This window comes from Homarus americanus, unplaced genomic scaffold, assembly GCF_018991925.1.
Source record: "Homarus americanus isolate GMGI-L3 unplaced genomic scaffold, GMGI_Hamer_2.0 scaffold4060, whole genome shotgun sequence".
Classification (NCBI taxonomy): Eukaryota; Metazoa; Arthropoda; class Malacostraca; order Decapoda; family Nephropidae; genus Homarus; species Homarus americanus.
Genome location: NW_024746161.1, coordinates 8,587,729 through 8,609,009, shown reverse-complemented (window position 1 = coordinate 8,609,009; position 21,281 = coordinate 8,587,729). Strand labels below are relative to the sequence as shown.

The following is a 21,281-nucleotide window of genomic DNA, read 5'->3' as shown; positions in this document are numbered from 1 at the left end:
TGAGGGTCATGTGTGTTTCTTGTCAGGTGTGAGGTTCAGCACATTGTCACTACACTCTCTCCTTCACCCTCAGGATCAAGATGTGTACTAAGGTTAACATGGACGACCTTATCACCATACATCAAGAGATGGGTCAGATCGAGTACTTCATGGCTTATAAGAATCAGCCACATGTCTTCAGGGAGTCAGCCATACCTGGTAAGTGTTTGTCCTGAAATAAGGGATTCATTTTGTATATTTCAGATGGGTATTTATATTCAGTTGAAGTGGGAAAGAAACACGAGTTAAAACATTAAAGTGGCATCTTTTTTTTTTATTTTTTTTTATTTGAAGTGCATGTACAGTCAAGAAAAAAAGTCCTGTCGCCTCTTTTGCTGCTACACGAACCCCAAGATTTTGACTTGTGAAGGAATAGACACTGATGCATTATTCTGTTCATAAATGCTTCGGATTCACGAGTCCAAATCTCCTTGGGGTTCGTGGAGCAGCAGAAGAGGGGGACTGGACTTTTGTTTGCAACTGTATGTATTGTTTCATTATATTTAGTGGTACATTCTTGTGTACAGCAATTTTAGGGCATTTCTGTACCTGTTCTGGTAGCCAACTCCTGCTAGATGCACCCTGATGAGTTAATGTGATAAGGGTGAAAATACTATAAGTATATATTTAAAACAAATTAGGGTCAATATTTAGAATTTCAGCGACTGCAGTTGGTAACTTTCGATAGTAGGGCGCATATATGCCAGTCTCGAATTTATCTTGAGTTAAACACTGGGAAAGAAATTTTAATGGCTGAATTCTTTTTATGGAGTGCTCATCAGCTTTCCTACATATAACATGGACTAATATGCATCTCCTGTTGGATAAAATAACCTTTATCTCATTGATCCTCTGTAATGCTATAATGTGATTTCATTTTGTCAGGTTTCTCTGAGGCCATAGGTGACCTGGTTTCCCTGTCAGTGTCAACTCCTCAACATCTAGAGAAGGTGTTGGGCCTCACTCCTGACCGCCACTCCCCTGCCGTCTCTCGTCAGCTGGGGTACACGGACGTCCAGAAGCGAGATCTTAACTTCCTCATGAAGATGGCACTGAAGAAGGTTAGGATAAAAATTTAACTTTTACATTATCTCTCTCTTCCTCTTTTTCTTCCTCTCTCCTCTTCTCCCCCCTAACCTAACTCACCTACTACAATACATGTTAATGTACCTCACTACTACACCTTAATGCACCTTACCTCCTTGAACCTCTCAAACACACCTCACCTCCATAACCTTCTCAACGCATCTCACCTGCTTCTCCTCACTAAACCACCTCTCCTTCCCCTCCCCAACGCACCTCACTTTAACGCACCAGACCTTCACACTTTCTCTCTGTCTCCAGATCGCTTTCTTCCCCTTTGGGTACCTGGTTGACCTGTACCGCTGGGGAGTGTTCGACCAATCCATCCCCTTGGAGCAGTTGAATGCTGGCTGGTGGGATTTGAGGGAGTCAGTACAGGGTGTGACTCCTCCCGCAGGACAACCCCGTAATGAGGATTTCTTTGACGCAGGATCCAATTATCACGTGGCTGCCAACATGCCCTACATCAGGTATGGTAGAGAGGGTTCCTTGCTACACACTTTCATTAATCGGTAGATCGAGAAGTTTTGATTGAGAAATATCTCTGTATGGGAAAGATTTAGGTATATAAGAATGGTTTATTGATTTTTTTTCCTATGTAGTATGATTTTATGGTTTGTGGTACCATCTGTTTCACTCACTACCGCTGTTACCATCTCTCTTACTCACTATTACTATTACTACCATCTATCACCCACAACAACTATTACTACCATCTATCACCCACAACAACTATTATTACCATCTATCATTCACAACCACTACCATTTCTCTCACCCATTAACACTACCATACCATCTCTCTCACTCACTACCACCACTACTTCTATCTCCCACCCACAACCATTCCTATTTTGTCTCTCGGTGAGGCATTTTTTCCCCACCCTATCCACCACTCTCTTCTCCTCACTACCAACTACTTCCTCCTCCTCCTTCTCCTCCTACAGGCACTTCATCAGTCTCATCCTGCAGTTCCAGTTCCATTCTCATTTGTGTGACACTGCCGGCCACACTGGACCACTCTACACCTGTGATATCTCCAATAACGTCGCCGCTGGTCAAATCCTCAGGTCAGTGGTCTTGGTATTAGATTTGTTATGATCTGTGTTTCTAGTTTTTTGCTCCCATATTAAAGTAGTTTTTGGTGAAGACATTTTCTCCATTTATAGTTCCTAAAGTGGATGTATTGTTTATGTTTAGGCCCTAGGTTAGATGTTTTCCCTATTTTAGGTCTCATGGTAGATATTTTCCCTATTTTAAGTTCTGAAGTCAGATATTTTCTTATTTTTGATGACTCGGGACTAGACTCTAATCCTAATAGTAAGGTTAGGCAAGTTAGATTAGGTTAGGAAAGTTAGATTAAGTTAAGTTAAGTTAGGTTAGCTTGGGATTTAGTAGGACTGAGGTCAATTAAGACTGAGGGTTACAGATAAAAGACATATACATCTGTGGGTCTGTCAACAGATCTGCCATGGAGAAAGGTTCCTCACAGCCCTGGCCCCTAGTGGTGATGGAGCTGAGTGGGTCACTGTACCTGGACTCTCTACCTATCATCAACTATTTCCAGCCTCTGATTGACTACCTGGAGGAGGCGCTGCAGGAGGCCTACCAGTGTGTCGGCTGGGGAGGTGAGTGTCTCCATCCACTTACTGTATGTATGTGTAAGGTTGTATGTATTTGTGTATGTTGTTCCTTAATTTCTGAAGCATTTATCTCTGTTCATATATGAAGGGAAGATATTAGTTTGTTGCAGAAGTTGTAAAGCAATGCTAGGTGGTAAATGCAGGAGTGGAGACAACTGCACATTAAAATTCATTATGATAAATTGATTTTTTTCCCCAGATGACTGTTTACAAGTTGGCCTGTTACAACATTCAGGAGGTTTTGAAGACTCGGGATATCAAGATGCAGATACAACTAATTCAACAGCAAAAACTTCCGTTACTTCCACAGATACTACACCAACAACTACTTCCACAACGACATCTACAACTACTTCCACAACGACATCTACAACTACTTCCACAACGACATCTACAACTACTTCACCAGCAACAACTTCAGATACTTCCACAGATACTACACCAACAACTACTTCCACAACGACATCTACAACTACTTCACCAGCAACAACTTCAGATACTTCCACAGATACTACACCAACAACTACTTCCACAACGACATCTACAACTACTTCACCAGCAAAAAGTTCCGATACTTCCACAGATACTACACCAACAACTACTACCACAACAACATCTACAACTACTTCACCAGCAACAACTTCAGATACTTCCGCAGATACTACACCAACAACTACTACCACAACATCATCTACAACTACTTCACCAACAACAACTTCAGATACTTCCGCAGATACTACACCAAGTACAACAGTATCACCACCAGTGTCTACTATTAGTACAACAGAAACTTCAGAGTCAACAACGGTAACGGCAAATCCCCGGGATGATGAGGAGGAAGCGAGAATCAAAATGGCCGACATGAATGACAAAATGAGTAGGTGTGTTCATGAAGCGACTGTGGCTGACTGGACTTATTACACCAACATCACTGGTTCTCACGCTAATGCCTCGGTGAGTTCCCCCGCCCCCGTTCTCCTCCTGTTAAGGATAAGGAGGAGTCCCTAGTCGTCCCTCTCCTCTTCCCGTTAACACTGAAGGAGCCATCCCTGGTCTTCTCTGCCCTCTTCCTGTCCCTCTGTATGGTGTGACATAAACAACCCATAAGCCGTTATCTAAAATATTTACACAATTAATATTTTTCACAACTAAATGCAATATTCTTGTTTTGTGGTCACTGAAGGAGAATGTAATAATGACGTTTAAATGGGACTAACATATTCACTTATCTTATTTCAAAGTTATTTATGCATGTGTGATATTCATTGATGATTTTTCTTTCTTTTTTCTCTTGTGATTTCCAGAATGCGGCATGGACAACAGTGAGCCAAAAATTTAAAGACTTCCACGAGAGCATCATTTCGTTCTACCACTATGACAGTTTTGGTGATGAAACACTCATACGCCAATTCAAATTACAGGAGAACTTAAAAACAGCGGCTCTTAAGGACACAGATCTACAAGAGGTAAGAATCTTTCACTCCTCTGTGTGGTGATTCTATTCTTTTCTTCTTAACATGATAACATAATGAGAGCGACGCTTAAATATCTTAGTGTAGTCTGTGAAGCGTAGTAATACATTATAACATCAATATTACCATCCTCTGCAGCTGTACAATGCCATCCAGGGTATGAGAGAGACTTATACCAAGAAGATCTGTCACTACGATCATAAAAAATGTGAGACCTCCGGTGAATATGGCCTTACCTTCGACCAATGTGAGTCAATCTCTTTTCTTTCTTTTTTTTACTCTGTCTGTCAGTTAGAAATGTAGGACATTTGGGGCATGGGATGTTTGGACCACAGACATTTAGTTTGGGACGGGATGGCTAGGACCTAATCTAACATAACCTAATCTATCCGTGGCTCAAATGTCCATTCACCGGTAGAGAGTCTCACATTTGTCTGTGCTGAGTAACAAGAACAAGACGATGATGATGCTCACAATATTCTGACAATAAATCAATCTCCGTCCATCCTTTAGAGACAAACAGACCACGCAGAAAATGTAGTACAATGTAAAACTCTCACACCTGATTTTGTCACATGCAACATAACCTTACCCCCCCAAAAATAAAAATAATTTTTTTTCCCAATTATCATTATAAATACAGTATACTTATGAATCAGTTCTTGATATACTAATTATAATATTGACCCTTTATCTTTCATGATCATCATTATCATCGTTAGTATAACTGTTGTCTTTATCGCATGTAACGAGATGGAACTAGTTTTCCTTACATCATGAAATATTAACTTAGATTTGACAATAATTCCCTATACTTGCTGAATAGACAATACAGTAATGAAAGTCTTCTGAAAATTTTAACTTTTTATAATTATGTTTATATTGGAAACTTAAAACAAAACTCTAAACCATTTGCATTACTTTTCAGCATATGTTAGTGAAACCTGTGTATAAACGGATGATATGGAGAAGAAAGTCTTTTATATCATAGTTCTATTGATGTGAAACCTCCATCTAACGATCTATATTGAGATAAAAGTCTATTATATTGAGGGTCTGTTAGATGTGAGACTCCCATCTAACGGATTATATGAAGAGGGAAGTCCGTTATGTGGAGGTTACACTGTATTTATATCTCAGTCTCTGGGAAAATATTGCCCCCCCCCCATAGTTTACTACAGTGTGTGTGTAATGTATTGTATGTGTCACAGTGGAGGATGAGATGTCGACGACAGGAGATTATGAAAAGCTGAAATACTACTGGTTGGAGTGGCGAGAGTCCTCCTGGGAGAATATGAAGGACTACTATGAAACTTACGTCAAGTTAATGAACATTGCTGCCACCAGTGATTCAAACGGTGAGTCTGTGTGTCTGTGGGTGGCTGTATCTGTTGGTGAGTGTGTCTGTGTGTGTCTGTCTGTCTGTCTTTGAAATGGTTTCATGTGGTGTTGCATGTTTTAACTTTTTATTTTTTTATTTTATTTATTTATTTTTTATTTTATCACTTGATAATATATTTGTGAAGCTGATAAAGCAAACTGTTGAGAAAAACCTAAAATCATGTTGATGTTTGTCTGAAATGCATGTCCTTGTTTTCAGAGAGGATCCACAACACCATGTTTTTTTTTTCTTGTTTTTTTTAATATGACTAAACAATTATCAGTGAAAGACTGGTTTAGTGATTATGTGTATATATAAAAAATCTTGAATGATGATGTGTGATGCTCAATTAGAGAGTGTCTTGAGAGAGAGAGAGAGAGAGAGAGAGAGAGAGACTATTATTTATTCTGATTAGTTTTGGAGAATAAATAAATGATCAACATGATTTGTTTACCTCTAGGCTTCAAGAACGCTGAGGATATGTGGATTGATGCTTATACTGAAGGCAACTACACCGCCGACCACTTCAAGCACGACATTGGAGACCTGTGGAGCCAGATTCAACCGCTCTATGAGAAACTGCACGCGTATGTTCTACATAAGCTCAAGGGTGTAAAGTCTTACAAGGGTAAATTCGACGAGAAGGATGTCATACCGGCTCATGTCCTAGGTGAGTTAGTGGGCGTGTCTATGTTAGTGTATGTGCATGCTCGCCTCGCAAGTGAGCAAACCCGGGGTTTGATCCCCGGGCAGGGTGAAACTATGGGCAAGTTTCTTTATGCCATTTACCTCTGTCTACCCAGCAGTAATTGGGAACCTGGATGTTAATCGATTTGTGGATTGTGTTCTGGGATAATAGTTAGTCAGTGCAGTTGGCGAGTTGTCCGGTCTTCTTAGACTAGTCCTTGACACTGGGTCACTCAACTGTTAAGTTAGGGTGTGGTTGTTGTGTTGGCGACAGCTTCTACACTTTAAACAAATTCACGCTTAATTGGCCCTTGGGTCAGCCATCCTCATTTCATGAGAGGCATCTATTATTATTATTATTATATGTGAGAGAAAGAGAGGGAGGGAGAGAGAATGTGTGTGAAAGAGAGGGAGAGAGAAAGGAGGAGAGAGTGTGTGTTTGTATATGTGTAATAATAATAATAATAATAAACGGTTTATTAATAGAGTTGCAGCCGGTGGCTGAAAATATATAGACTTACATTTGATTTAGACATAATGATATAATACATTTACAGGGCTGTACAGTACATAAATCAGGAGTTGTTTATTATTTTAACAATAGATGGGATGGTGCTATTCTTATATCTATCGGTGCGGGCTCTTATGGGCTGAATTTTGTTGTTGTGTGTGTGTATGTGTGTGTGGAAAGAGAGAGAGAGATAGAGAGAATATGTGTGTGTGTACTGTATATATGTGTGTATGTACATTATATGTGTAGCAAGAACATCTCCAATGTATTGCATTACTTATTCAGTGACTCAAAACCATTCCTCCTCCTATCACCCAGGTAGTATGTGGGGTCACAATTGGGTGAACATCTATGACCTAGTGAAGCCTGAGGAAGGAGACGACATCCCAGATATTACTGCAAACCTCACTGACAAAGTAAGTGTGTGTGCTGAAATTAAAACAAAAGAATGATACATTGAAACCTCCATGTAACAGATTATCCTTTCTCTATAGTTTGTGGGGGGTTCACATCTAACAGATCCTTGATATAATAGACTTTTCTCACTCTGTATACCTGTAGTTCGTTAGATTGGGGTTGTCACATCTAAAGGACCCTCGATATAATGGACGTTTCTCTCCATATAATCTATTAAATAGAGGTTTCACTATAATGTATGTAAGTGAGAGGATAGGGTGGGGAGAAGAAGGGAAAGAGAGAGAGGAAGGGAAAAGAGAGGGAAGGAAAGGAGAGAATTAAAGAATGAGGCACAGCTTATAATGGGTGCAAGTGTAGAGTAATATAAAGTATGTGGAAGTGAACCAAATTATAGGAGGCTAAAAACCATATATATATATATATATATATATATTTATATATGGCAGCGAGACTTGGGTCACATATATGAGGCACCTCAAGGCACTTGAAAACTTTCACCAACGTAGTTTACGTTCCATCCTCTGTGTTCGCTGGGAAGACAAGAGGACAAATGCCAGTTTTCTCGCTGACACTAATTGTAGGAGCATCTAGGCTACTATCATTATCCATGAACAACTACACTGGATTGGCCATGTTTCCCGCATGGACAACAGTAAACTGCCAAAGCAATCACTGTACAGTCACCTAACAAATAGTGAACATAACGGTGGCCCGGCAACTGAAAAGGTATAAGGATAGTTTTGAAATAAACCTGAAAAGTGCCAAATTGACCCCCGTCAACTGGGAGATGATTACTCCACACCATAATGCTTGGAGGAGCACCACACAAGAAGGTGTCAATACTTTCGAGTTGGCCCTACTGCATACCAGGGCAGACGAGCGCCAATGCTAGAAAGACGCTGTCGCTGGCCCTCCTGCACTAGATGTAGCTTCCCACACGTGCAACATCTGTGAATAACCCTGCCGGTCTCGTATTGGCCTTTCTAGTCGCCTGAGAGCTCACCAATGAAGGTGGCATCCCTAATAACTCATATCATTGTCTCGTAACTGGGTGATCGTCCTACTCAATTCCGTGTGACAGCAAAGTCGTAGTAATGTGTGTGTAATGTTTATGTATGTGTATGTGTGTGTGTGTAATTTTATGTGCATGCATATGTGTGTGTGTATGAAATGTGTGAGTGTGTGTGTGTGTATTTAATGTGCACATGTGTATGTATAGTATGTTTGTGGACATATTAGTACCATGTCAGGAAGCTTGAGATCAAGAGAAAGAGAGAGAGATACATATACACACAGGATGATTTACCTCAATAATTATAGACATACGCACATACTCACATGTAAACAACTAAATAACAGGTGAACAACACGAGGGACATGCTGTGCCTGGCTGAGAACTACTACCGCAGTTTGGGCATGTACAGTATGACGTCAGACTTCTTGAAGAATAGTCAGATTGGCAGGGTCGACGATCGCACCGTCATATGTCATCCTACCAGCTGGGATTTAGTTAGTGGCTACAACGACACTACAGATGAGGGTCAATTCAGGTTGGTGTTTTGTTTTTGACAGTGATAATAATAATAATAATAATAATAATAATAATAATAATAATAATAATAATAATAATAATAATAATAATAACACTGAGAATCATTTATTTCACACTTCACCAGAATCACTATGTGCTCCAACACGACCCAGGAGGACCTACTGGTAATGCACCACAGGATGGGTCAAACAGAGTATCAGATGTACTACAGCAACGAACCAATGGACACAATGCCCCTCGTGTTCCGGCGAGCTGCCAACCCTGGTAAGCCCTGCCTACTGACACACATACATACACACACATTTATACAGTATAGGGAGAGTTATGTTTGTATGTATAGTTCTTGTAGATACTACACTGTAAATATGTGTATGAATAGTATACGGTATTTTGTATGTATGCTTCAGTTATGTTTCTTCTCTTTCATCATCGTATTTTAACCTAAGGTTTCCAGGAAGCCGTTGGGGGTGCCATTACCCTCTCTGTCAGTACACCCAACCACCTGGAGATGATCGCCGATGTTCTCAACGGGGGGGACCTCAGTGAACTCTGCGATGATGGTGTGGTGTTCGAAAAACCTGACGTTAGTGATGTTGTCAACATCAAGTTCCTCATGAAGACAGCCCTGGAGAAGGTATGGTGGAGTCTTTTGCTGAACTGTCTTTCTTTATGTTAGCTTGTAATGGCCAGCATCTTGTCATCAGTGCCACAGTGAAGAGTTGCAAAAGTTGTCTGTATCTCTGGGATGGTTCTTAGACATATCGTCACCGGTGCTGTATAAACTTAACTTAACCTAATGTATCCTATTCTCACCTAATATTACCTAACCTAACCTATTCTAACCTAACCTATTCTAACCTAACCTAACTTAATCTAACATAATGTAACGTAACCTAAGCTATTCTAACCTAAGTTTACCTAATCTAACCTAGCCTAACCTCTTCTAACCTATCCTAACCTAAGTTTTTTACCTTTTACTTTTAACCTCTTTGCAACTGATGGCTCATTAGCCGCTTGGGCTTGTAGGTCACATCTCTCTAATGCGCTATTGGCAAGTACTGGGCGTGCAATGGCTCTTGAATGTATCTGAACCTGCTCCAGTGTTGGTCAAGTCTGGTCTTGAAAGAGCTCACACTCTGTGCCTTCACAACACACACTGGCAGGTTGTTCCAAGAGTTAACAATTCTCACTCCAAAAAGGTTGGCCTTAACAGTTTTCTGGACTTGTGGCTTCTTCAACCTTGAGTTGTGATCCCTTGTGGGGTGGGCATCTGCTAGCTCCAGGTATGGATACTCAACTAATTAGTGTCCTCTGAAATGTTTATACACCTTAATTAGGTCACTCCATGACCGTCTGTAGTATTAGCTAGGCAGGTGTAGGTACTCCAATCTCTCTGGATAATTGGGGTGCTGAAGTGCAGGCACCAATCTGGTGGCCCCCATTCGGATATCTTCAATCAACTGAGAGTCTTTAGCATATCTTGGGGACCAGACAGGGTGACAGTACAGTACACCAGGTGGAGGAGCACCTCACTATTGAAGATCATTATTAGGGAATGATCATCTAGATATCTGAACGCCCTTCTTATAAGACCTACTGGTTATTTCAGCATCTTCATGGTTTAGATTAATATCGTCTTTTTTTCTTCTATTTTTTTGCCCCCCAGGTCCCGTTGTTGGTCAATGACTTGCGCCCGGTGGGCTATTCCCCATACAAAAAAAGTTGCTTGATTCACCTTCTCACAATGGCCTGAGAACTTCAGTTCATTGTCAACATACACACCCAGGTTCTTTTTGCATTCGGTCTCTTATTAATGCATCTCTTTGTCCCGTTGGGTCATATGATATTCCTCCTTACCTTTGGTACGACACAGGTGCATCCTTGTGCTCTTTTTGTGACATTGAATCTCAGCAGCCATTTCTTCGACCATTCTTGAAGCTCACAGAGTTCTTTCTACAGCTCTTCACAGTCTGTTTGGTTCTTAGTTTTCCAGAACAATTTCTAAATACTATTTAATAAATATAACATGGTATTCAATAGACCAGTGTGTTGAATTGTCCGGTAACGAAATACTGTATCCGCCCAACCACCGGGATATTGTTACCATCGCAAACTGTGTGTCTTTTAACCCTCCTCACATAACGCAACAGATCTTTGTAACAATAAGTTTCTCTCATCTTTCTTCGGTAATCATTTAATAAGTTCCGTTAATTGGAGGTGTTTTACGATTGACTTTTTTTGGGTACAGTATTAATTAATTTTTTTCTCTTTGATTCATCGCATCAGATCCCCTTGCTTTCCTTTGCCTACATAGTAGACCAGTGGCGATGGGAACTGTTTAACAAGAGTGACTCGGAATACAACAAAGAATGGTGGCAAAAGAGGTAAGTGTGGTCTTAAGCTGTTGGTGTGAGTGTGTAGTGAGTGTGTGGTCGTAAGCTGTAGGTGTGAGTGATGGGTCTTAATAATAAATAATAATAATAATAATTGACGGTTTATTGAAAAAGTTCTGCAGCCCGAAAATATACATTGGACATAAATGACTTATTACATACATTGGTGGTTTAACAAAAGCCTTCATTAGAGAAAGGTAAAGGAACATACAGTGAACATACAGATTATTGTAGGTGTTGAACAGCAAAAACGTAGTGTAGTAATTCCCTCACAGATGGTGTTATGAGGGGCCTCACGTGGTGTAGTAAATCCCTCACAGATGGTGTTATGAGGGGCCTCACGTGGTGTAGTAATTCCCTCACAGATGGTGTTATGAGGGGCCTCACGTGGTGTAATTCCCTCACAGATGGTGTTATGAGGGCCTCACGTGGTGGTAATTCCCTCACAGATGGTGTTATGAGGGGCCTCCTGGATGGTGTTAGTCATGTGGTGTAGTAATTCCCTCACAGATGGTGTTATGAGGGGCCTCACGTGGTGTAGTAACTCCTTCACATATGGTGTTATGAGGGGCCTGACGTGGTGTAGTAATTCCCTCACAGATGGTGTTATATGAGTGAGGTGTGGTCCCAGGCCTTCCTATCGTAGACGGATTAACACATCGCTGGTTGTTGGGTCTCACGGGCTGCTATCACTGGGTACCTGGGACCTCACTGTGTGAAGGTCAACCCGGGTACGACTGTTACTGTTGAGTTGTTCTCAATGACTTAAGCACCGTTCACCACTGTTCACCTCTGTTTAACACTGGTTCCATTCCTTTCCTAAATGAAACAGCAACTTCTGGCGAGAACATGTTGATATTCCGGTGGGGAGGAGGGTTCAGGGGAGGGGGCTGGTATGGGCCAACACAACAGTTGACCTGGCTGCTCTGAGAGGAGCGCCAGGCACGTCTCGACCCTTCGGTGGTCTTAAGCTGTAGGAGTGAGTGTGTGGTCTTAAGCTGTAGCTTAAGCTGTAGGTGTGAAGCTGTGTGAGGTGTGAGTGTGTGGTCTTAAGCTGTAGGTGTGAGTGTGTGGTCTTAAGCTGTAGGTGTGAATGTGTGGTCTTAAGCTGTAGGTGTTGAAGCTGTAGGTGTGAGTGTGGTCTTAAGCTGTAGGTGTGAGGTGTGTGATGGGGTCTGTGGTCTTAGCTGTGGGTGTGAGTGTGTGGTCTTAAGCTGTAGGTGTGAGTGTGTGGTCTTAAGCTGTAGGTGTGAGTGATGGGTCTTAAGCTGTAGGAGTGAGTGTGTGGTCTTAAGCTGTAGGTGTGAGTGTGTGGTCTTAAGCTGTAGGTGTGAGTGTGTGGTCTTAAGCTGTAGGTGTGAGTGATGGGTCTTAAGCTGTAGGTGTGAGTGTGTGGTCTTAAGCTGTAGGTGTGAGTGTGTGGTCTTAAGCTGTAGGTGTGAGTCTGTGGTCTTAAGCTGTAGGTGTGAGTGATGGGTCTTAAGCTGTAGGTGTGAGTGTGTGGTCTTAAGCTGTAGGTGTGAGTGTGTGGTCTTAAGCTGTAGGTGTGAGTGTGTGGTCTTAAGCTGTAGGTGTGAGTGATGGGTCTTAAGCTGTAGGTGTGAGTGTGTGGTCTTAAGCTGTAGGTGTGAGTGTGTGGTCTTAAGCTGCAGGTGTGAGTGTGTGGTCTTAAGCTGTAGGTGTGAGTGTGTGGTCTTAAGCTGCAGGTGTGAGTGTGTGGTCTTAAGCTGTAGGTGTGAGTGTGTGGTCTTAAGCTGTAGGTGTGAGTGATGGGTCTTAATCTGTAGGTGTGAGTGATGGTGACTGTAGATAGTACTGTATTCTTATTTGCCATTTTTTTAAATTATATATTCACATTATTAATACTGTAAATTAATTGTTGTTTTGCTCCAGGCTGGATGTACAAGGAGTATTCCCACCAGAAAACCGTTACCCCATCTCCAACTTCGACCCAGGTAACCTGTTCGAGGTAGCCTTCAGTATACCCTACATAAGGTAAGTCTCGCATCCATATTCCGCCTTGTGATAACAGTAATCATCTTGTTTGTTTACATTGTATTGAAGCCATTGTACGGTTGCCTTCACTTATACGTGGTACAAAGAATGTCCGGCACATTTTGTGAGATGTGGCAGCTCTTTGTTTGTTTACATCATATTAAAACTTCCATATTGGCCCTAAGGAATCTCTCAATAGTAGCCAGACTAAGTGATGCTAGATATGTATTCCTGGGACAGAGTTGCCACATTATCTCACAAAACGTGCCAGCCAGTGTATCAGGTATAAATGCAGGCGACTGTACCAGAGCCATGAGCACGACAATGAAAGATGAATTCACTGAACACAAACAGTAATTATAATAAAAACAAATTACATTATAATATCATAAAATTAAAAAAAAAAAAAAGATGCAGATCAAATGGTTTTCTCCAATTCCCTCTACCACTGGTAACCATTTTCCTCCCCCACTGGTCACCATTTCCTCCCCCACTGGTCATCATTTTCCTCCCCCACTGGCCACCATTGTCCTCCCCCACTGGCCACTATCTACTATATATACACTTCCCTTTGACAGCAACTTCGTGGGAATCATCTTGCAGTTCCAGATTCATCGTAACCTGTGTGAACTCGTTGGTTATAACAATGAAACCATATCTAATTGTGATTTATACAACAAGATAGAGGCCGGCAAAGCTCTAAGGTACGTCACTTGACCTCTTGATCTCATTGGTCCTTCATCTGATGTTTCTTACCCCCTTCCCTGCCATAGTGTTTAAAAACCCAAACCTAACCTAACTTAATGTAATTTGACCGAACTTGACCCTAACCTAACCTAACTTAATCTAAACTTACCTATCTGAACTTAATCTAACCTTAACATAACCTGATTTAACCTATTCTAACTTAACCGAACATAACCTAATCAAACGGAGTCTAACATAACTTAATGTAACTGAACCTTACCTAAGCTGACTTAACCTAACCAAATTTAACCTCACCTAACTAAATTTAACCTGGTGTTCCATAAATTAGCTAAACTATTTTGTTTAACAATCTAACCTATATATAATTTAAAGCTAATCCTATTTTTTACCTATAGAGCTAGCCCAGTTTTTACCTATGAAGCTAATCCAATTTTTTACCTATAAAGCCAACCCAATTTTTGCCTATAAAGCTCACCCAATTTTTACTTTTAAAGCTAACCCAATTTTTACATATAACTTAAAAAAACTAATCTGTATATACTCTACCTAGAACTTAACTCTTAACTAACCTATAAAACATACCTAACTTCCTTTCTCCTAATAGAGAGATGTTAGCTAAGGGAGCCTCAGAACCGTGGCGAAAACAACTTGGAGAATTCCTTTATGATAATGAGACTAATGGTGAGATGAATGCTATGGCTATGTTGGACTACTTCAAACCACTAGAAGAATATCTGGATGAATATATCAAGAACAATACCATTACGGTGAGATTGCAATGACAAGTAAAGTAGGAAAAACATATTAATTAACAGTATCTCAAAAAATGAGTATCTGTCTACACTGTGTGAAACATTATGAAACCACAGGTGATAGGTATTGGGATATGCATTTACTGTGATATATAATTTAGCATAATTAATGCAATGTGTATTTATTTTGATGTAATTAATATGATGTTCGATTACCAAATGTAGTAGGATCAGTCTGCCACAGAGCCACGCATATCAACCCTCCCGGGACATCACAAGTTGCGTGTTGCAGCATTTCGGAAGTTATCGGACCCATCCTAGCACATACTTTTATTTAGATACTGTACATGTAAGCAAGTTTTGGTGATTTGGTAAAGAGAATTTCATTTTTATTATGAAGAGGTATTAGGTAGTGGATTTGTTTTTGAAAGTATGTCTGTATGTTGATAATCCGAGTCATTTTGTGTATACAGTACTGTCGTTATGTATGTAGTATGGTTAGGTTGATTATTTTGTGTATTATAAATGTTGTATTTAGTTGTTTTTTCTGTTTGATTATCTCTCTCTCTCTGTTTCACTTTCTCTGTCTGTCTCTCTGTTTGTGTCTTTGTCTCTGTCTCTATCTCTCTGTCTGTCTTTCTGTGTCTATATCTACCTGTCTATCTGTCTCTCTTTGTCTGTGTCTCTCTCTATCTCACTCTACCTCTGTCTGTCTTGTTAATCTTTCTCTCTCAAAAATATTCCTCTTCTCTATCTCCGCAGACAAAGTGGAATAAGGATAAAGTGGAAGATTACATGGATCCAGAACCAACAATTATTCCAGCCACTGTGCCTATTGTGGTGGGGGCAGTGTTGGCAATCATGGTGGTGGTGGTGATTATTGCCTATGTCGTGGGCCGGAAGAGGCAGAAGAAGAAGGACGAGGAGGCTTTGGCCGCCGCATCAACTATAGCCAAGGTGCCCGGGGAACAAATCGAAATGGATGCTGATGATCGGACAGGAGCTACTTCTTCTAATGATGTCCTGTGAACAGTTGTTGATGAATAAAGAAAAGGAAGATAGAAAAGAAGGAGAAGAAAAAGAAGAATAGGAGGAAGATACAGAACACAAAGAAGAAGACTATGAAGAGGGGAGCACAAGAGAAAGAGGAGAAGAAAAGAGGAGAAAGCAAGGAAGAGTTAATGAAAGTAAAGGATGGATGATAGATAAATAATAAAATGGAGTAACAGTTAAAGAAAAATGAATAAGGAATTTAAATCAGAACCAAAAGACTAAACAAGAGAAACAGCAAAGGAGAAAGAGACGGGGGGGAAAAAAGTGAAGTGATCAAAAGGAAAATAGCCAGGGAGTGTGTACAGTATAAACAAGAGTGAGGGACGAGGTGAACTGCTTGTGTGGGTGGAAAGAGAGGAAGGTGGATCACGAGGTAGATTGACAAACCAGACGTAGGTGAGGAGGTAGAAGGAGAGTGAGTATGATGACCTGACCAACAGAGAACCTGGAGATGTATTGAATTTATGGATCATTGTTTAAGATTAGTCTTCCCAGCTTATAATGTCAACCTAACTTACCCTAAACTAATTTAACCTACACTGATGTAAATTAACCTAACCTAACCTAACCTACACCGATGTAAATTAACCTAACCTAATCTAACCTTTCTTAACCAAATTGAATTTACCCTAACCTAACCTCGCTTAACTTAATCTAATCTAACCTACCTAAACCTTTTTCTTCTTAACCTTACCTAACCTTATCTAACATAACCTAACCAAACATTTCCAATCCTGACCTAACTTAACCAAACCCTCCCCAAGCAACATTAGGTTGTGTAATCATAAAATTATGTGTTCTAGGGGGAATTGAAGACTAATCTTAGGTGAGCCAATATTATTTGAGGATACAACACAACGAAACAAAATCTTGAAAAGTTCTCACAGAACAGTTTCATTTACTCTGATCAGGTAATTATAAAAAAAGTGGAATGCCTTGAAAGTTCTAAGCATTATTCATGTAGCATTAGGCTGTTTGTCACGAAGTAAATGAAGGTGGTTCATACTAGGTTAAGGTATGTATGAGTTTGGTGACCGGATAAAACCCCAACGGACAAAACCCCAGTCTATATAAAATATAAAATAATACACTTAAGCTTAGGTTAGGTTAGGTTAGTTTAGTGTTGACAAATGACAACCCCGTTGGGGTTTTGTCATGGAACCTATTAGTTTATTTACCGTGATAAGTCTTGGGGGTGACAAATTCTGTCTGTAATCCTTCCCACATATGTATAATTATTCTACATATTATAGCAACACTAAATCTTTCGTCAAGTTAAAGCTTTGGGAAAGTAAACTACTGTAGGCTGTATAAATTATATATCAACGTCAAAAATCATAAACCACTTTGTGCAATGTCTAAAGAATGCAAAATATTCTTTTATTTCATTTTTTGTTATACAGTACTGTTAGAAAAATAAGTTTCCTTTACTGGTAGTTCCTCTTTTGTTAATAAATCTCTAATACAGGAACATTAGGAAAAAAAATTACCCAGATTGTGATATATATTCATTTAAAATTTAGGCATTTTTTTTTTTCGATGACTGTATATAGATTAATGTCTTGTCTTTAGATTATATTCTGTTTTTCTCTGGTGTTTGTCCTCTTCCGGGCCCATTAATTGGTTTTATACACAGTCATTGAGAACATTGTAGGGAAAAAAACAGTTCCTCATCATCATTCTGGAGGCTCATTCATTTCTTGTTCTGTTAACTGAATGACAAATAACCAACCAAACGCTGTTAAAAAATATATACGTATCTTAATATTTGGATCATATTGGTGGGTCCATATTTAGGATATGTTTTTAAATGTTTTTTTTTTTAATGAAGCCTCGGTGTTTAGATAATGTTTATTTTGTTAGTTTATGATTAATGTTCTATATATGAATATTCTTTGAATAAAAATGCCTTCTTGTGTCAGAGTTTCCTGTTGGACCTGTACTGTTATTATTATTACTGCGACACCCACACACCTCAACTATCAAGACCAATAAATTCTATCATAATATATACAGTAACTCCCTATTATGTAGCATAAGGCTATTAGTTACTATTAATAAACAACATATACCAACTCTCATATACTGGAATGACGATCTGAATAAAAACGTAGAAATAAGGAAATGAATCAAGTGTTGGCACCGTCACCAGCGCCATCTGTTGGACGTAAACTAGACGAGTGATAAGGTGCCCAGCGCCATCTGTTGGACATAAACTAAACGAGTGATAAGGTGCCCAACAGAGACAGTTCAAGGCAAGGTAGGTAGATAACAGGTAGCCTCACGCAGGCCCTTGGGAATTCACTAATTGGCAAATCTACTCGAGATCGCTAAGCCGCGCCCTTTATGCCACTTCATGCGTTTGGTATTATCTGTATTGATCCTTTCTCTAATCAAAATATACTAGCATAAAATGTTATAAATCAGATATATATTTAATAATATGTAACGGGAACTCTGGTTGAATTGTAAGATATTCAACACATTTCCTCCCATTTTAAACATCCCGCCTCTACTGTTGACGTAACTCATTGGGCGGAGCTTAATAAGTGATGTCATCGCCAGCCAATCAACGGAGTTGGATAAATCCAGCGGTCGCAAGTAAGATATTTGTATTTATTTTATATATTTAATCAGTGGCTCCAATTAAAATAAAACAATAATCTCCGTTCTATACATTTATTGTACAACTTTTAATACCATCAAAAGGCTTCAAAAATACGTAAATAAAAATTTAATTTCTATTTTCATTAGCGTAGATTCTAAGGGAGTGAGGCTACCTGTTATCTACCTACCTTGGTTCAAGGTCACTTTCCCATTAATTCAGTCTGTGTTTTCTGTGGTGTGTGGTGGTTCACTGTAAGGAAGGATTCCTCCCACACTGACTATACTGTACTTGTGTTTACTTGACAAGGTGAGTGTTATTCCCAGGGCCGGATTCAGGAGTGGGCAAAGTGGGCAGCTGCCCACAGTGCCCAGGGGCCTCCACAATCTGGGGGTCTCCACATATTACAATATTACATTTATTTGTTTATTCATTTGGATTATTTTCATTTTCATTCTTTAAAATTCATGTTTATCTATTCCATCACGTAAAACTATGTTCAGCAAGAAGCGTGATAGAAATTAGGCTAGCTACTCCTTGAAATTCATGAGTACCTGGTTTTCCTATGAACCGTATATTTTTAATGAATGCTATTGTTTGTGTTGCTAATAATATATTTAGAATTCCTCAAACACTTATTGATTATAAATGAACTACATGGAATAACGAAATTGAGATAAAAAAAAAATAAAATAAAATATTTTTTTCCTTATCACTTCCATTACTAATGCCAATTGTTCAAATTTCAAAATATTCCCGGGGGTCTTACAGCGCCCCCCGGGACTCCCAGATGTTTAGGCTCGCTTCACTCGCCACCCCACCCTCTTGGGTAGTTATAATGAGGGGGGCCTCCACAAAGAGGCTGCCCATGGGCCTCCACAGGTCTAAATCCGGCACTGAGTATTACTGTTTTATCAATGCAAAAGAGGAAGTAGTGCTGCTAATGTGAGCTTAGGGGCCTAATTATCTACCAAACAAAGCATTTGCCCATGAAATGAAATCATATCCGAACTCAGAGAGTGTGACAGCACCGAGAGTGAGCTCATTCAAGACCAGACTTGACCAACACTGGCGCAGGTGCAGATACATTCTGGAGCCAGTTGTTGCCCAGTACTTGCCAATGACGACATGCAGCCTGTCTGGCATTGATGATCTGTTTGGTGGGGTTCTTGGCCAGTCAGATATTCACCTCAGCCCAGCCAGCCATTCACCTCAGCCAGCCAGCCGTTCACTTCAGCTAGTCAGCCGTAAACCTCAAGCCAGCCTCAGAGAGCCGAACAATCTAAAATAAATAACAAACCCTTCCCCGCATCCACCCACCCTTCCTCCCAACCACACACCCTACCTCCAATCCACACACTCTTCCTCCCATCCACCCACCCTACCCCCCACCCACCCCTTCTCCCATCCACACACCCCTACCTCCAACCACACACCCTACCACCATCCACACACCCTACATCCAACCACACACCCTTCCTCAACTACACACCCTTCCTCCATCCACACCCTTCCTCCCATCTACACCCTTCCTCAATCCACACACCCTACCTCCATCCACACACCCTTCCTCCCATCACACACCCTACCTCCATCCACCACCCTTCCTCCCATCCACCACCCTTCCTCGCACCTTACCTCCCATCCACACCCATCCTCCCATCCACGCACCCTTCCATCCACACACCCTTCCTCCCATCCACACACCCTTCCTCCCATCCACACACCCTTCCTCCCATCCACACACCCCCTCCATCCACACACCCTTCCTCCCATCCACACCCTTCCTCCCATCCACACACCCTAACTCCAACCACACACCCTTCCTCCAACCACACACCCTTCCTCCCATCCACCCACCCTTCCTCCCATCCACACACCCTACCTCCAACCACACACCCTACCTCCATCCACACACCCTTCCTCCCATCTACACACCCTAGAAAGAAAAATAAATTAACATTTGATGATTTTGATATTCTTCATGAGCAAAGAGCGAGTCATCAGTCGAACATTAACTCACGTCTCACGGCCTAAAACTTCAAATAATAATAATAATAAAATAATAATAATAATAATAGTAATAATAATAAAAATAGTAATGGAAGTATTACGCTTATGCTAACCGTGGAAGCCAACTGCTTGTTTGGTTGTGGACTAGTTTAGTGACGTAAGAGCGGATCGTTGACGAAGCTTCGAAACTCATGACTATTTTTCGTTAATACTTATCAGTTTTATTTTAGCTAATGGTGGATAAAAGTGATTTAAGAAAATTAATGAGATTATAGATGACGGACCAATTGTGTATGGTGTTCTTTCCGCCGTCCAGTCGATTATTTTCATATGAATCAGTAAAGCGAACCAATGAATTAAGGAATCGAAGCACCTCGGGTTCGCCACTCGCCAGTGATCATTAGAGGTACGGCAGTGGTGGCGTCAACATGTGTGTGTGTGTGGTCATACAGTATTTGATCGCTATTTCCATGTTTTACGTTTGCTGTTTGTGGATTACCTCGTGTTTGTGGCGTCGTGAGGACTTCCAGGACTCTACGTTGTGGTTATTAGCAGTTGAGTGAAGGTAAGGTGATAAGTTGTGTTGTTGTACTGTGGGGTCCAGGAGGAGGAGGCGGTAGTGTAGCTCTCCGTCGTGTGTACAGGAGTTGTGGATGCCGTGGCTCGGACAGATAATACTGATATTAAGATGGCTATTAACCAAAGTTAGCATGTGGTAAAGACAGATAATACTGCTATTAAGATGGCTATTAACCAAAGTTATCATGTGGTAAAGACAGATAATACTGCTATTAAGATGGCTATTAACCAAAGTTATCATGTGGATAGACATATAATACTGCTATTAAGATGGCTATTAACCTAAGCTAGTATGTGGATATATGAATAAAATCCTAGAATTAGTATCGGTATATTGTTGTTGCAGTGCTGGGTACTTATCCACCTGTACTGGGACCTTGGTTTTGTATGAATTTATTG

The 21,281-nt window shown here is 40.5% G+C and overlaps 1 protein-coding gene across 1 annotated transcript in view; it reads left to right on the top strand.

Annotated features, from left to right (window-relative positions):
- LOC121879054 (angiotensin-converting enzyme-like) overlaps positions 1–16,291 on the top strand; it is a 31,010-nt gene extending 14,719 nt beyond the window's left edge. Inside the window, exons 10-28 of the mRNA XM_042385543.1 lie at positions 74–198; positions 925–1,100; positions 1,384–1,592; positions 2,069–2,191; positions 2,586–2,749; positions 2,964–3,718; positions 4,069–4,230; positions 4,375–4,483; positions 5,448–5,594; positions 6,078–6,287; positions 7,134–7,231; positions 8,592–8,782; positions 8,909–9,048; positions 9,231–9,418; positions 11,071–11,168; positions 13,071–13,172; positions 13,751–13,876; positions 14,485–14,647; positions 15,395–16,291. Of these exons, the coding sequence (XP_042241477.1) occupies positions 74–198; positions 925–1,100; positions 1,384–1,592; positions 2,069–2,191; positions 2,586–2,749; positions 2,964–3,718; positions 4,069–4,230; positions 4,375–4,483; positions 5,448–5,594; positions 6,078–6,287; positions 7,134–7,231; positions 8,592–8,782; positions 8,909–9,048; positions 9,231–9,418; positions 11,071–11,168; positions 13,071–13,172; positions 13,751–13,876; positions 14,485–14,647; positions 15,395–15,661 (3,553 nt within the window). The 3' untranslated portion in view covers positions 15,662–16,291. The remainder of the gene's footprint in view (positions 1–73; positions 199–924; positions 1,101–1,383; positions 1,593–2,068; positions 2,192–2,585; positions 2,750–2,963; positions 3,719–4,068; positions 4,231–4,374; positions 4,484–5,447; positions 5,595–6,077; positions 6,288–7,133; positions 7,232–8,591; positions 8,783–8,908; positions 9,049–9,230; positions 9,419–11,070; positions 11,169–13,070; positions 13,173–13,750; positions 13,877–14,484; positions 14,648–15,394) is intronic.
- The last annotated feature ends 4,990 nt before the right edge of the window (positions 16,292–21,281 follow it).